Here is a 14,171-nt window from a genome sequence, read left to right on the forward strand (position 1 = left end):
AAGTGCAGCATAGAGATTGTGCGTCTGATGACTGCCATTGGTGGCGCTAACGTTCAGCATATTCAGACATAAAGCACGCTACAGCTCCATTCTCAAAATGAAGCAGACTGGTTCTTGTTCTCGTTACTAACGCAATGTTCAAAGGGTCATATCCGTCATAGCTTGTTACCATTTCCAGCTCACAGTCTGTGTGCCACTATGCCCGGCACACTCCTTACAACAAGATCGATACTGCCGTGACCTGTGGATCCATCACATCATACGGCTTCGTCTGATCATCCATGTCCAGGCTATTCTGCTTGAAAACGTTTCTCAACTCCATCAAATCTGCATACAACTGCGCTGCTGCTGCAGCTACGGCATCCTGGTTATTCAATGTCGCCAGTTTGGCCGTCGACAACGCAAAGTTCACCAAATTTTGATCTTCGGCAACGCGATAACTGAGAAGGTGTGGGAGGTGAGAGGCCAGCAGCCATTCTCGAGGATGGTTAACCGGATAGGCGGCCATCAGGTCTTCCTCTGTGTACTTGGTGAGCTCGTCCAAAGTCTTCGGAAGTGGTGCAAATAGAGCTGAGGGCTTGTTGATCACGAAGGTCTGGTAGTAACTCTGGAGATAATTTACCGCCGTATGTTGAGGTGATGCAATGTGTATGCACATGGTCACAGCGTCGACAAGGGCTTCAATTGTCTTGATCTCTGGGAACGACTTCAGCTGTCCCCCATCATCGCTTTGCATCTCTTTTGTCCAAGCATCGATATGTTCATCAATGGCCACGTCTTCATTCGACTTATAATTGATGGCGATGATTGCTGCCACGAATTTGCGTAGTGTCTGCCACATGAGCACCATATTCCGTCCGTATGCATAGTTGTGGAACTTGGGGTTGTGCGGCAGCTCCTCAGTAGGAAACCCCGTCGCCTCCAAACTAGTTGGCACATACTGCCCCGTCCAGTCGAAGCGCCGGTACGCATCTCGAACGAACGAGTAGAGCTGCGGATCCGTCACCCCAACGATTCTGGTGACGACATTCGGGACGAGACTGGCTCGAGCTGCAGCGTTTATTGACAATGTTTTGAGCCAGTGGGGTTGCAACAATTGATAGACTGGATGATCGATCGGGAACGCTCGATGCGCTGCCACGATGGTGACCTCTTCAACCAAATGAGCGTTGACCAGGTGTACAGTGACTTCGTGTCTCAACCAGTCGGAGACCTGCGCGCAAGTTTTGGCGTATCTCCACGGCCAGTCGTCTTTCGGTTCTGGGTCTGAGGGGCTGGCCCTTTTGTTGAAGATCACTACGGACTCTCGCAGACTACCCTTGTAGTCGATTGCAATCGCAAGCGGGTGCAGGGTACCTTGCTCAGTCAGATGAAAGAGAGTTACTGCTGCACATAGACGCCTTGTGCCATCATTGGAAGTCATGTCTGCGTGGGCATCTGCACCGATAGCTGCACGGAAGTAGCTGCAGTCTTGGATATAGAAACTATTCGCGTCATGGCTGGAAATCAAACGATACATTTCATCGTTTCCTTGGGCGTCCTCGGCAAATTGCATGACCCATTGGGGCGAGGCTTGTTGGATTGTTGTTGGATTTGGACCGACGAACTGCTGCTGAGCGAAGACTTTGTCGGTCCACCAGTCTGGGCGGTTGCCAATATTCTCTTCATCGAAGATGTCCTCTTTGTCCCTGTGAAGCTCATTGTTGCGGGTCTCGATGGCGTCGACCGTAGCACCCTCGGGATGATCATGAATGAAGTCGAGGATCTTATCAGGAATCAACGTCCCGATCAATGTGCCAGTGTCGAGCAGGCGCATAAAATCGAAAATCTCGAGAAGGCTTACTTGATCCACTTTCGGGATTATGTCCAAGTGGGGTGGGTAGTTGTCGCTTCCTGGTTTCTGAAAGGTATACAACTGCTTGGCTTCGACTAAGAGATTCAGAGGTACGCTTGTCTCAAATCCCGCTACGTCGAAGAAGGACTTAAATCTTGTCCGGGGTTAGCATATCTCTTAAAGAGCGAACATTTCGACGGTACCTTCCCTCAATCCTCTTCGTCATTTGAGTCAGTGCCAACTTCGTCCCTCGATATGTGCCTGTTCTGAGCGGCTCCGGCTTTCCTGCATCTTTCGGAGGAGTGATTTTGGCTTTCGTCTCGGCAGCAGTGAGGTTCCTAGGTACAACAGACTTGTTGAGCAATTCAGAAGTGAAAACACCGTCGTCCCAACCATGTTTCAATCTCGTTGTTTCGACAATCTCCGATGGCGACGTGATGTTGTCCATGTTGAGCGGCAATGAGGTCTCCTGTTTGTAGGAACGAGATGGAGAAGGGAAGAGATGTGAGACATCTTTCAGCCTACAGGCTGGGCCCCGACACACATATTGGCCAGAGGCGGCTAGGATATCGTCCCGTTTATTTCATCTTGTGCTTGACTCGTGGACGACCCGACGTGCGCCGCTATGCATAAAGGATGCAAATATCTCATGAGAGCCAAGCGAAGCCAGAGAGGCTTGCGAGGGGTATCATATATGGACAGGTCAGCCGCACCTTATGCTGCACAGATAATTGGTCAGCCGAACACGAGCACGAAGATTCTGTCGAGAGGTTCAGCTCCTCAGGGTTTCGCTTCGACGTGATGGACTCTAATCCTCGGAAGCTGAGTCCTGCGGGCTCAGGTAGGGCGTTGCCATCGTGAAATCTGCAGCTGATGGTGACGGGGTTTCTCGTATTTCCTTTAGACGCTGGCGGTTCTTTCCCTCCCTTTCTCACGGCTCTCGATGTCTTGTTGAATGCTTCGCTTTGGCAACCCTTTATAATCTCTGTGGCCGAAATGGACCAGTGGCTTGCTCAACGCCGGTTGCAACAACTGGCAGCGACTGACCTTCGCACTGGGGATTGCCGAGCCAGCTTTCGAACGTTCTTCAAACTGGCCGCCAATTCTGACCCCTCCACCTCGCTGTAGGCTCACCTTTTCAAAGCTCTAGGCAAGTTGAATGCACGATACGCAGCCGTTTTACTCCAGAGCCCCAGGGTGCGGGGGAGACTTGATGTTTTTGTGCATTTCCAACATTGCTCTTCCTGCCCGGGCCTACCTGCTCAACTTACGAACACGAGAACTCCAAGCGGACGGTCGTATCCAAGCACCAGTCCAACTTATGTTGTCCGCCAGGCCAAAGTCCACAGAGGACCAAGGCACGTTCCGGGGTCTCAAAAATGCCTACCATGCGGCTTCCGTGATGTGTAGACAATCTCTATCCCTATTCCGCTTGCCGTCGTGATCCTAGATGGTGTGGAGGACGTGCACACTTCGTCGGTCTGTGTGGGAAAGTGACAAACACAGTGTCTCGGTTGCCTCGTGTCCACTTGTCATTCTCCACTAATTCGGGAGTAGGCTCGGACAGCCAGTCTGGCTGCCTGGGATTAGCACGGGCTCAGCCTTGCTTGCCCTTTGATGCAGCTGGGTCTCACGAAAGCTGAGAGCCATCTCTGAGCGTTTCACGGGGGGGCCCGAGATGACAGATTCAGCCCGAAATGATCATGTTCGAATTCCTATAAGTCAGCCATTCCCACCTGTCGTCGTCAAGTGCTGCCATAGAACTCTGTTCTCCTCTCCGAGTCTTCGGGACCAAGTACTTGCTGTACCTCTGCCTAGCTCTCGGTGCAACATCAGTCTCCGGAATGCCCATCCAAGACTACGGCGTCTGGAAGGGCAGACCTGTGTCATACGAGGTGGATCCGCCGCATGACCGTTCTCCTCACATCAACCTCGTCTTCACAGGCGATGGGCCAAGAAAGCTGAAAGCGGCCATCAACGTCAAGTCCCAAACCAAACCGCATGAGCTCGTATACTGGTTCGATCGCAACTTTTCCCATCCACTCACCCTGGCTCTCGTGCAGCTGGATTATGGCTTCCAAGCCATTGAGCCCGACGACTCACAAACTATGGATCTAGCACTCGACTATGTACGGACCCCTGATATCCTCCAACTTCAAGAAGGCAGGATCCTGCCTTTCATCGAAGACGGCCCAGACAACGACATTTTGGACCAACTTCAACCGATTCTCGACGACGCTATCCAGCAGAAGGCGGACATCTATCTGTATGGGTCATCCTTCGGACCAGGTGGCATCCACGAGGTACATATGAATCAAGGGAGTACTGGATTCGACAACGGCGTTAGACAGGATGGAGGGTTCTTGCTTCGCTTCGCCGATGGGCGTTGGGCGGCAGTATTTCTGGCATTTGCTTCGCAGCGCATTCCGACAGATGATACATCTGGCGAGCCGTTGCCTGGTAGTCAATCTCGATCTCTGAAGAGCATCATTGAGAGTCGCGGTCGAGCACGCCTGTAAAGCAAGGCACTCTGAACATGTCGGCGAGGGGCTGGACATCAGGGGAACTCGCTGTCGCAACTCTAAGGTAGCAGTAGATAGTTGACCGTGACAACTTGTATGAGGGGTCGAGGCGGCGAGAAACTGCTGAGCAAGTTTATACCAGCACAACGTATGGACCTTTAGCCTGTTGTTTGAGTCCCTTTGACTTCTAATGCCAACGCTCCATCAGCGTTGTTACGTCCTCATGTTGGGCGCATGTTGGCTTCCGCCCGACCGAAACTATTCAATCAACAATTGTTGTCTCCAAGGTAAAACTTAAGACGGAGAACAACGATGGTCGACCTCGGATAACGGTAAATTGCTAGCAAGGCTAGCCTCCATTTGCGTGGCTTTGCTTCGAGTGTACATACTCCATACGGAGCAAATTGTCACAAAGAGGACAGCAGGAAAGAAGTCCATGCTAGGAGCAACGGAGATTATTGAGGGAACGAGCGCAGACTGTGGTACTAGTAACGTGGACCACAGTTTCAACCCACCAAAAGATCTCGGATGAAGGGAAGTTTCCCACTTCGCCGCAAAAGATGCAACGGAACAAACAACGAAGATTCGGCACATGCTGCTGATCTTCGCGTCCGTCCCACGATTTGATCGTCGGCTTCTTGTTTCTTACCAGTCCAGCAAGACACCACGGGATTTCCTCAAAACATGTCTACCATTGCCTAGGTGTTGCCTTTGATTAGACATGCTCGCTTGTCTTACGCTCTACCACTGACGCTTGCAGCAGATGTCTCTGCTTCCTCCAGTCTTTCATTTCGCATTCCACCTTCGAAAGCAAATGAACATTCCCTTCTCGTGATCTCCGGCCATTACTACAGTTGCAATATGGTCGAACTTGTCCCTCCTCCCGATCCTCATTCTCTACTGCCACCTCTACTTGCCTTTCTACCGACATCCTTTGCGTCTCCTAGACCACCACCCGCGTTACTCCCTCTTCTTTCTCCTATACTGCGGCAGCGCCTTGATCTCCATACTGCTGCGTCCTCCACAGATAGCTGGGCAAGCCTCTTATGTTGGGACGCAAGAGAGGGGCAGGTCCTCAAGGACAAGATCGAGGAAGCTGTATTCGAGCCACACCCCGTTTCCGGAGAGATCGAAGTCGGGGATCATGAACAAATCAAATACAAGAGATTTGACGAGGAAACACTGCGGGCACAAATACCCCTGATCGACTGGCCTTTTACGGCGCTATACCTATGGTGCACGGGAAGCGAGGAAGGGAGCGCTTGGAGGCTGGCGGAACTTTTACCACCCGATGCAGACCTGCAGAGCGACCCTTCCTGGTCGACATCGATCGCGGATGCCAATGAGAGTGCAAAGGAAAGACTAGTCACAGAAGCCCTGCAAGAAGCAGACCGAGCAAATGCTCGCTGGCGAGGGAATCTCTCGGTTCCTCAAGCCGACGAGGACGATTACTGGGCAATGTACGACAAGTCGGAAGGTAGGACACCCGCTCGAAAAGCCTCGGTCGACCCACATGCCAGTGGTCCCTCGGAGGACGAATACTATGCGCGGTATGGCAGTGTTCAGCCTACAATGGACGCCCACGACCCCGATGAAGAGATGGAAATGGCTGGTTCGTCGACACTGAACGGACATTCCCTGGAGCATCTGCTATCAGGAGGGCAATCGAATCCATCTACCGACCGAGATCCTCCGCCGTACCAGAAGTCTTTCGAAAAACAGGCTGAGGAGGAGAATGTCGAAGTGAATCATCCAGCACCGTCATCACCATCTTCGGCGGGTTCAGATACTGTTGCGCGGCTAGAAGAGCACGCAGAACGGTACGGAGCTTCCGAGGTCGGGATTAGACAGCATATCAGCACCAGCTTGAAGAGCATGTATCGATTAGCGAAGAGTGCGGGAATGGATCGTGACGAGTTTGAGCGCATCGTTCAGCGTGAGTTGGAAACCCTGAGCATTTTTGATAGGCACGACTAGGGGAAACAACACCAGCACCCATAGCTGCCGCTGTGGAAATGCAATCTATCAAGATCAAAAATTTGGGAAATGCTGGACACGACCGTCCTTGACTTTTCCGACAATTGGCGATGATATGTTCGTACTCGCGTACCGTGTATTCAAGCCCCTTTTCGAAAAGGACGCGGAGCCTCCCACGTCAAGCGCACGGACCAAGTGTCGCGCGGTCTCGAAAAGTTTAGGACACGTCTGCTTGGTTTGCTTGCTCCCCTTGCGAACTTCAAATATGTAAATTCAATGCCGAGAACCTTTGATTCTTCATCGGTCCTCTTCTTTTCTTTCCATTGACTCTTCTCTCGCCATCTCTTTAATTCATAATTCTCTCTCCCTGTGACGACAGCACGTTCCTTGGCTGAAGGGCGACCTTCACGACAGCCCGGTGATCGCTCCTCACATCCACCTTCGGCATGGCTACCCCAACCCCCAGCCTGCGCCATCGAGGCGGGAAGGAGAAGAGCAAGGCTTTGGTCGACGGCGATCGAGATGAGCACATTCTATCTCAGGCCTATGCGGAAGTGCACAAGACAGCTTCCAAAGAATGGGACTACAAACTTGCCCTGGGGGTGATTACCCTGCTTGCTTTCGCTACTCGGTTCTTCGGTATCAGCCACCCCAACGAGGTCGTCTTTGACGAAGTCCACTTTGGCAAGGTACGTTCATCGTCAATGGCTCAACCCATACACCATCCCTCTGACAGAGAATGATAGTTCGCATCCTATTATCTGCAGAGAACCTACTTCTTCGACGTGCATCCTCCGTTCGGCAAACTCCTCTTCGCTTTCGTCGGCTGGTTGGTGGGCTACGATGGACATTTCCTCTTTGACAACATTGGAGAATCCTACATCACCAACAATGTGCCATATCTTGCGTTCCGAGCTCTGCCTGCGCTCCTCGGAGCTCTGACCGTTGTCGTGACCTACTTGATCATGTGGGAATCAGGCTATTCTCTCCCGGCTTGTGTCCTGGCGGCAGGATTGGTCCTGTTCGACAACTCGCATGTTGGCCAGACCCGCCTGATCCTGCTTGACGCAACCCTTGTCTTCTTCATGGCACTGAGCGTCTTGTCCTACGTCAAATTCTACAAACAACGCCACGAACCATTCACCCGGAAATGGTGGAAATGGCTTCTGCTGACCGGCTTCTGCATGAGCTGTGTCATTTCCACAAAATACGTTGGAGCCTTCACATTCTTCACCATTGGATGCGCTGTTCTGATTGACTTGTGGGATTTATTGGACATCAACCGCAAAGGCGGACCTCTCGACTTGATGACTTTTGGAAAGCACTTCGTTGCTCGCGCTGTCGGGCTGATCATCATCCCTTTTTTCTTTTACCTGTTCTGGTTTCAGGTGCATTTCGCCGTTCTCACACGGTCCGGCCCAGGCGACGACTTCATGACCCCTGAATTCCAGGAGACACTCAGTGACAACCTGATGCATCAAGCCTCCATCGACATTCAATACTATGACTATATCACCCTTCGGCATAAAGATACGAAGGTATACCTGCACAGTCATCCTGACAAATACCCCCTTCGCTATGAGGACGGCCGTGTTTCCAGCCAGGGACAACAGGTCACTGGCTATCCATTCAATGATACCAACAATCAGTGGCAGATTTTGCCAGATACTCCTACTCCAGATGCTTCTCAGTCAGGTCGACCTGTATTGAACGGTGACGTCGTCAAGCTGCGTCACATTGTGACTGATACTATGCTCCTAACGCACGATGTGGCATCCCCATACTATCCCACAAATCAAGAGTTTACCACCGTGCCTCTCGACCTTGCAGCTGGTGACCGGCACAACGACACTTTGTTCGAGATCCGAATGGAACAGGGAAAGAAAGGCCAGCCATTCAAGTCCCACTCTGGCCAATTCAAGCTCATCCACTATCCAACCAAGGTCGCCATGTGGACTCACACCACGCCACTTCCAGAATGGGCGTTCAAACAGGCCGAGATCAATGGGAACAAGAACGTTCAGCAGTCCAGCAACATCTGGTATGTTGACGACATTCCAAATATTCCCGCGGATTCGCCTAGATTGATCAAAGAGCCTAAGAAGGTCAAATCTCTGCCATTCTTCAGCAAATACATTGAGTTGCAGCGAGCCATGTTCTACCATAATAACGCCTTGACCGCAAGTCATCCGTACGCCTCCCAGCCATATCAATGGCCCTTCTTGCTGAGAGGTGTGAGCTTCTGGACTCAGGAAAGTACAAAACAACAGATCTACTTCCTCGGGAACCCCATCGGCTACTGGATCACTTCTGCTCTGCTTGCCGTTTTAGCCGGCATCATGGGAGCGGATCAACTGAGTCTGAGACGTGGAGTCGATGCTCTCGACCGACGTAAGTGGTTCACCTGCATGTCTAGTTGAGATCTCCTGCTAACGTTCTCGCCTTTGTTCCAGGCACGCGCTCTCGTCTGTACAACAGTACTGGATTTTTTTTCCTGTGCTGGGCAGCGCACTATTTCCCATTCTACCTGATGGGTCGTCAACTTTTCTTGCACCACTACTTGCCCGCCCACTTGGCCTCCTGCCTCGTGACTGGCGCTTTGGTCGAATTCATATTCAATGTCGACCCTGTGCTTGACGACGAGACCTCGGCCACTATCGCAGCCAAGAAAGACAAAGTCACCAGCAGGGTGCCTGAGAAGGCTAGACGTTCATTCCACACGGCGCAGGAACGGCTCAAGGGTCAAAGCATGTTTGCAACTTGGGTGGCCTCGGGTGTCGTGTTGGCCGTTGTCGTTTACGGATTCTACTTCTTCTTCCCCCTCACATATGGCTGGCCCGGCTTGACGCCTCAGCAGGTCAATGCCCGGAAATGGCTCGGATATGACTTACACTTCGCTAAGTGAGGGGGAAGAAGTACACCTCTGCAGCTGCAACGCCAGACTGATGTGGCGCAAGTCCGGTCTGACCCAGGTGCGATGCATGCGCAGTGGAGGATGGATAAAGGGTTAAGAAGCTGCTGAAGGGGATGGAGGCGACTTCCCAAAGAAGTCAAATGACACTGCGAAACAGAGGCCAGATTTCTGCCCGGCAGAAAAGGGGTTCGCCATTGGACGGACCGGAGCGCCCTGGTCATGCCGGACGTAGTACAAGGCTCCCAAAGGTCCGAGGGCCTAGAGAACTCTGGCCAGGCCGCGAGTTGGTTGACTTGGGACTCTGCCTAAGGTATGTGGACAAGTGTTCGAAGTCCATCAGCCCTCGCAGCCTGGCTTGTGGAAGGGCAGGTGGGCGAGAAATTGATAACATTTGTACGTCACATGGATTCTATGCCTCATTCGAGTCTAGTGTATGTCGACACCTGATTGGATCTTCACCTACCGTCATCTATCCTGTCCTTCGCTGCTATCTTCTTCTGTCGGGCCGTCTTCCTATTTGCATCGCCTCATCTTCCCATGTCCATGTGACAACAACAAGCCGAAGGACCTCCAGATAGTGCTGTCTGCAAACTGTTAGAACCCACCACACATTTCCGGCCCGGCAAGGAATTCGCTCAAGCCGGTGAATGAAGCCAGAGAAGTTACATACAGGCTTCGAGACCACTGCGGAGGATGCGGATGTACGTTGCGGCATGATGCGGCCAACGGCGGGTTTCAACGTACTGGGTGAGCAGGTATTAGGTAGCACGTAGCGAGTTTGAAATTTTCTTCTTGTGGCAATAACCATGTCACCCCGCACCAGCACCTCGTAGCTTCCTTTCCACGAGACATCACAGGATGACGGCGTGGTGGGCGTTGGCACAGCGCGACAGATGATGCTCTGAATGCGGTGTTGACAAGCACCGCAAAGTCTATCATGACTCACGTTTTGGAGGATGTTCATCAATAAGACAGCCCTCTTTCCGTCATCCACCTAGAGCCAGTCCAGGAGCAGGCGCACGGTGAACGGTGAGTGAAGGGCGGCGCCTGCATATCAGCGCAACGCAGATGAAAGATAGGCGTAGGTACTCCGTATCAAAGTCGCGTATATCCAGGACTCTGACTCTCTCTCCTTGAGCTGATACTAGTACACAGAAGCACTACTCGTATCTTTCACATTGTGGCGCTAGCTACTAGTATCGCAGAGATACGGTCGGACGAGCAAGCTCCAATGGACCTTCGGGGTCAATGGATGTTATGACTTTTTCAGGAATCCGCGTAGGCCGATACGTTGCAACGAAAGATAGCGGTCGTGTCCTTCGGTGCCCACGTGAGCAAAGGATGATAAGGGGTCCTGGGCTAGCGGGTGAGCCTTGCATGAGCAGCCCGCCAAGGCTATCATCGGGAGATTTGAAGGCCCGAGTCAGACAGGTCAGACAGGTCAGACAGCTGATCAGACGCCCGATGCTGATCGTCAGGCCGGTCAGATTCGAATCCTACTATGGATAATCTAGGCGCCCCAATCTTCCTGGATTAAGGGATACAATACACATGGTGAGGACAGTAGAAGGAGCTATAGGAGCTCCAACACAATTTGAGCAAGTCGGACGAAGGAATAAGGAATAAACAAGACACGACAAGAGAAAAAAGATTTTCAGCCTTGCCCCTCAACTCCCCCCCCTAACGTCAGCATGCACCACCCCCGACTTCCCGGTTTCTGGTGCATCATCCATTCTTACTCGTACTTGTACTAGTACCCTGTACTCTCGTATTGTCTGTGACCAATGAATCGACCCTTGGGAGCCAATCACAGATCTCATCGACCTGCAAGGCCGATTATCGCATGATACAGCATGTCTAGCGAGCAAACCGAGGCCGGGATTGGCTGGCCTTCTCAATGATGGAATGGTTGTGCATGATGCGACGTAGTGGAGGCGCAGCCCTGCAGATTGGCTGCAAGGGCCAAGAGATAGGGAGGGAAGGCTCCGGTGATTCTGAGTAGCAGTGAGTGGCAGGCGAGCAGGTAAGAGGGAAAAAAGCCAAAATTATTCCACATCCTAATAAATATCCGGTGCTCGTCTCACTCACCGCCTTGGCCAGCCCGTTTCTGGAAATCAATGGCGTGCTTCTTCCACAAAATGTTGCCATTGTGCCTCATCGCCGTTCACTCAGTAAAACCCGTCAAAACATCTCCTTTCCGCGTCATCAAAGTCCTTGCTCGCGGCTCTGTCTCCTGGATTCTCTCCACAATTTGCCCCAGATTGAGCGAAGGATGACAACAACAAACGGGTGGTCTTCCACTGACCGCCTTGCGCTGTTACGCTGCACGCTGCACGAGCGCCTGCCCGTCTATCGCAGCCACAGAAGTACCCCTAGCGTTCCCCACATACGCGATACCAGGCTGAGTAAACTTCTGCCCGGCTGCCTCGCCCTTCGTTTTCTTCCATCCTTCTCGTCTCAGTCGTCTGGCCCACGAGACTCCCAGCACGCAATACAACGTCGGGACTCGCGTCACTCCTTTCTTCTGCACTATTTATTTCTATCAGCATCCCCCTCGTTTTGCTGTCTTGTCTTCTTCTTTCCTCAAGCCTGGTGTAGCTACTCTTGCAGAACCCATACAAGTCTTCTTACTGTTCTAGACCCCAGATCAATCATTACACAACAGCCATGGGCTCCTACAACCCCTTTCCGGCTTCTCCGCCAGTGTCGCCTCCCAATGGCTTCCAAGGCGCCGCCGGCTTCTCGACTCCTCTGTTTCCAGCAAGGCCAAACATCCTCTTCATCATGGCTGATCAGCTGGCCGCGCCTGCCTTGAAGATGCACAACCCAAAGTCACAGATCAAGACACCCAACCTGGACAAATTGGCCGAACAATCTGTCGTCTTCGACTCTGCATACTGCAACAGCCCACTTTGCGCTCCTTCTCGAATGTGCCTCATCAGCGGCCAACTGCCCTCCAAGATCGGCTCCTACGATAACGCATGTTCAATCCCCTCTGAAACTCCCACCTACGCACATTATCTGCGCGACGCAGGCTACGAGACAACCTTGGCCGGCAAGATGCATTTCATTGGAGACCAGCTGCATGGTTATGAAAACAGATTGACTGCGGACATCTATCCTGGTGACTTTGGTTGGGCTGTCGATTGGGATGACCCGGATCGTCGCTTGGAGTGGTACCATAACAGTAGCTCTATCTTGCAGGCCGGGCCATGTGTGAGGACCAACCAGCTTGATTATGATGAGGAGGTTCTCTACAAGTCCAAGCAGTATCTATATGATTATGCACGAGAGCCTGCCTCCAAGCGACCCTTCGCTTTGACCGTGTCATTCACTCATCCTCATGATCCATATGCCATTGAGGACAAGTACTGGGATCTGTACGAGGGTGTGGACATCGATCTGCCCAATGTCACACTGAAAGAGGAGGAACAAGACCCTCATAGCAGACGTCTCATGCGTGTCTGTGATCTCGAAGGTTATGACTTCTCCGCTGAGCAGATCAAGCGTGCGCGCCGAGCATACTACGGTGCCGTGAGCTACGTTGACGACTGCATTGGCCAATTGCTCGACGTGTTGAAGAAGTGCGGCTTGGACGACAACACCGGTAAGTCTCAAACTCACTCCCTTGCCTTTTTGGCAACGCTGACCGACGTTCTCACAGTGATCATGTTCTCTGGCGATCATGGCGACATGCTTGGAGAGCGAGGTCTCTGGTACAAGATGTCGTACTTTGAAAATTCCGTCCGTGTGCCAATGCTTATTTCCCACCCCAAACAATTCAAGCCGCACCGCGTCTCCCAAAATGTCTCGACTTTGGATCTCATGCCTACGTTGGTCGAGTTGATCGGTTCAAAGCTGATTCCAGGCCTGCCGATGGACGGGCTGTCCTTGATGCCTCATCTCTATGGTGGGGACGGCGGTCACGATACCGTCTTTGCCGAATACATGGGAGAAGGCACTGTGGCGCCACTGATGATGATTCGAAGAGGCGACTGGAAATATATCACGTGCCCAATCGATCCTCCTCAACTTTTCAACTTGCGACAGGATCCACTGGAACTCAGCAACCTCGCCACAAGCGAAGACCCAGAAACCCAGGCTGTATTCAAGGCTTTTGAGCGAGAAGCCAATGCAAAATGGGACTTCAAGAAGATTACCGACGATGTCCTCACATGCCAGCGTCAACGTCGGTTTGTCTGGTCTGCCCTGACTAAGGGCCGCTTTGAGAGCTGGGATTGGAAGGGCCATGAAGATGGCAGGACCAAGTACATCCGCTCTCAGACCCCCCTGGACGAACTCGAACGACGAGCACGGTACCCGATTGTTAGCAACATTCCCACGCAAATCGCTATCAATAAGAAAGACGAAGTGGTTTGCCTCCAACCAAAACGCTTGGTGGAAATTGCCAGCGAGCCTGTGCATTACCGCTGAATGCATTCATTGGTATGCTAAGGCATTTACGATTTGTTTTTACGTTCAGGCGTGATTAAGGAATGACATGAGGGGAATGCTGTGTTTTGTGAGCGTGGTGTTTTGGTGTTCTGAACTTTGATGGTGGAGTTTTCCATGGTTTCTCGAACCCGGGCATTTCAACGGAAAATCCAGCATCGCCCTTGGCGTTATTTCGACGGAGGTTTTACTCAACTGTTTTTGCATCTTGGATTCATGTTGGCGGCCGTATTGTCTTCGGAGCAGGGTACATCTTTTGAGCTGTAGCCGGTCGGCTGGCGTTCCTGTCCGTTTGCTTCTGAGGGCATCATCATCTAATGAGGATCGTATGGCGCATGGCGGAGGCCATCTATAAATACCACAAAACCAGAAAAAAATAAACAAACGGACCGTTGTCCACAAGCGGAAGCCTTCCTCATGTGAGATGGGTCTACTCGACCATCTTTCTACAAAGAGCAAGCACGTGATATCG

The 14,171-nt window shown here is 52.0% G+C and overlaps 5 protein-coding genes across 5 annotated transcripts; 4 read left to right on the plus strand and 1 right to left on the minus strand.

Annotated features, from left to right (window-relative positions):
- Positions 1-101: 101 nt before the first annotated feature.
- PV05_10147 (uncharacterized protein) lies at positions 102-4,754 on the minus strand. Its single transcript, XM_013456557.1, has 2 exons — positions 2,038-4,754; positions 102-1,988 (listed from the first exon to the last, which is right to left on the minus strand). Exons 1-2 carry the CDS (start codon positions 2,280-2,282, stop codon positions 215-217), a joined length of 2,019 nt encoding a protein of 672 aa, XP_013312011.1. The 5' UTR covers positions 2,283-4,754; the 3' UTR covers positions 102-214.
- PV05_10148 (uncharacterized protein) lies at positions 3,679-4,353 on the plus strand (the record flags this gene model as incomplete). The annotated part of the gene is made up of 1 exon (XM_013456558.1): positions 3,679-4,353. One exon carries the CDS (start codon positions 3,679-3,681, stop codon positions 4,351-4,353), a length of 675 nt encoding a protein of 224 aa, XP_013312012.1.
- Positions 4,755-4,908: 154 nt separating the features above from the next.
- PV05_10149 (uncharacterized protein) lies at positions 4,909-6,555 on the plus strand. The gene has a single exon (XM_013456559.1). It carries the CDS (start codon positions 5,218-5,220, stop codon positions 6,331-6,333), a length of 1,116 nt encoding a protein of 371 aa, XP_013312013.1. The 5' UTR covers positions 4,909-5,217; the 3' UTR covers positions 6,334-6,555.
- PV05_10150 (uncharacterized protein) lies at positions 6,534-9,904 on the plus strand. The gene is made up of 3 exons (XM_013456560.1): positions 6,534-7,022; positions 7,080-8,724; positions 8,787-9,904. Exons 1-3 carry the CDS (start codon positions 6,780-6,782, stop codon positions 9,236-9,238), a joined length of 2,340 nt encoding a protein of 779 aa, XP_013312014.1. The 5' UTR covers positions 6,534-6,779; the 3' UTR covers positions 9,239-9,904.
- Positions 9,905-11,522: 1,618 nt separating this feature from the next.
- Positions 11,523-14,128, plus strand: PV05_10151 (choline-sulfatase). Its single transcript, XM_013456561.1, has 2 exons — positions 11,523-12,854; positions 12,912-14,128. Exons 1-2 carry the CDS (start codon positions 11,915-11,917, stop codon positions 13,679-13,681), a joined length of 1,710 nt encoding a protein of 569 aa, XP_013312015.1. The 5' UTR covers positions 11,523-11,914; the 3' UTR covers positions 13,682-14,128.
- The last annotated feature ends 43 nt before the right edge of the window (positions 14,129-14,171 follow it).

The sequence above is a fragment of the Exophiala xenobiotica genome (assembly GCF_000835505.1).
Source record: "Exophiala xenobiotica strain CBS 118157 unplaced genomic scaffold supercont1.6, whole genome shotgun sequence".
NCBI classification, from domain to species: Eukaryota; Fungi; Ascomycota; class Eurotiomycetes; order Chaetothyriales; family Herpotrichiellaceae; genus Exophiala; species Exophiala xenobiotica.

Excerpts from the sequence above, each read along its gene's own strand:
- PV05_10149 (XM_013456559.1), top strand. The coding sequence starts at position 5,218 with ATGGTCGAACTTGTCCCTCCTCCCGATCCTCATTCTCTACTGCCACCT.
- PV05_10151 (XM_013456561.1), top strand. The coding sequence starts at position 11,915 with ATGGGCTCCTACAACCCCTTTCCGGCTTCTCCGCCAGTGTCGCCTCCC. Across the intron at positions 12,855-12,911 it reads CGGCTTGGACGACAACACCG|TGATCATGTTCTCTGGCGAT; the intron begins GTAAGTCTCAAA and ends ACGTTCTCACAG.
- PV05_10150 (XM_013456560.1), top strand. The coding sequence starts at position 6,780 with ATGGCTACCCCAACCCCCAGCCTGCGCCATCGAGGCGGGAAGGAGAAG. Across the intron at positions 7,023-7,079 it reads ACGAAGTCCACTTTGGCAAG|TTCGCATCCTATTATCTGCA; the intron begins GTACGTTCATCG and ends AGAGAATGATAG. Across the intron at positions 8,725-8,786 it reads AGTCGATGCTCTCGACCGAC|GCACGCGCTCTCGTCTGTAC; the intron begins GTAAGTGGTTCA and ends CCTTTGTTCCAG.
- PV05_10147 (XM_013456557.1), bottom strand. The coding sequence starts at position 2,282 with ATGGACAACATCACGTCGCCATCGGAGATTGTCGAAACAACGAGATTG. Across the intron at positions 1,989-2,037 it reads ACGAAGAGGATTGAGGGAAG|ATTTAAGTCCTTCTTCGACG; the intron begins GTACCGTCGAAA and ends ACCCCGGACAAG.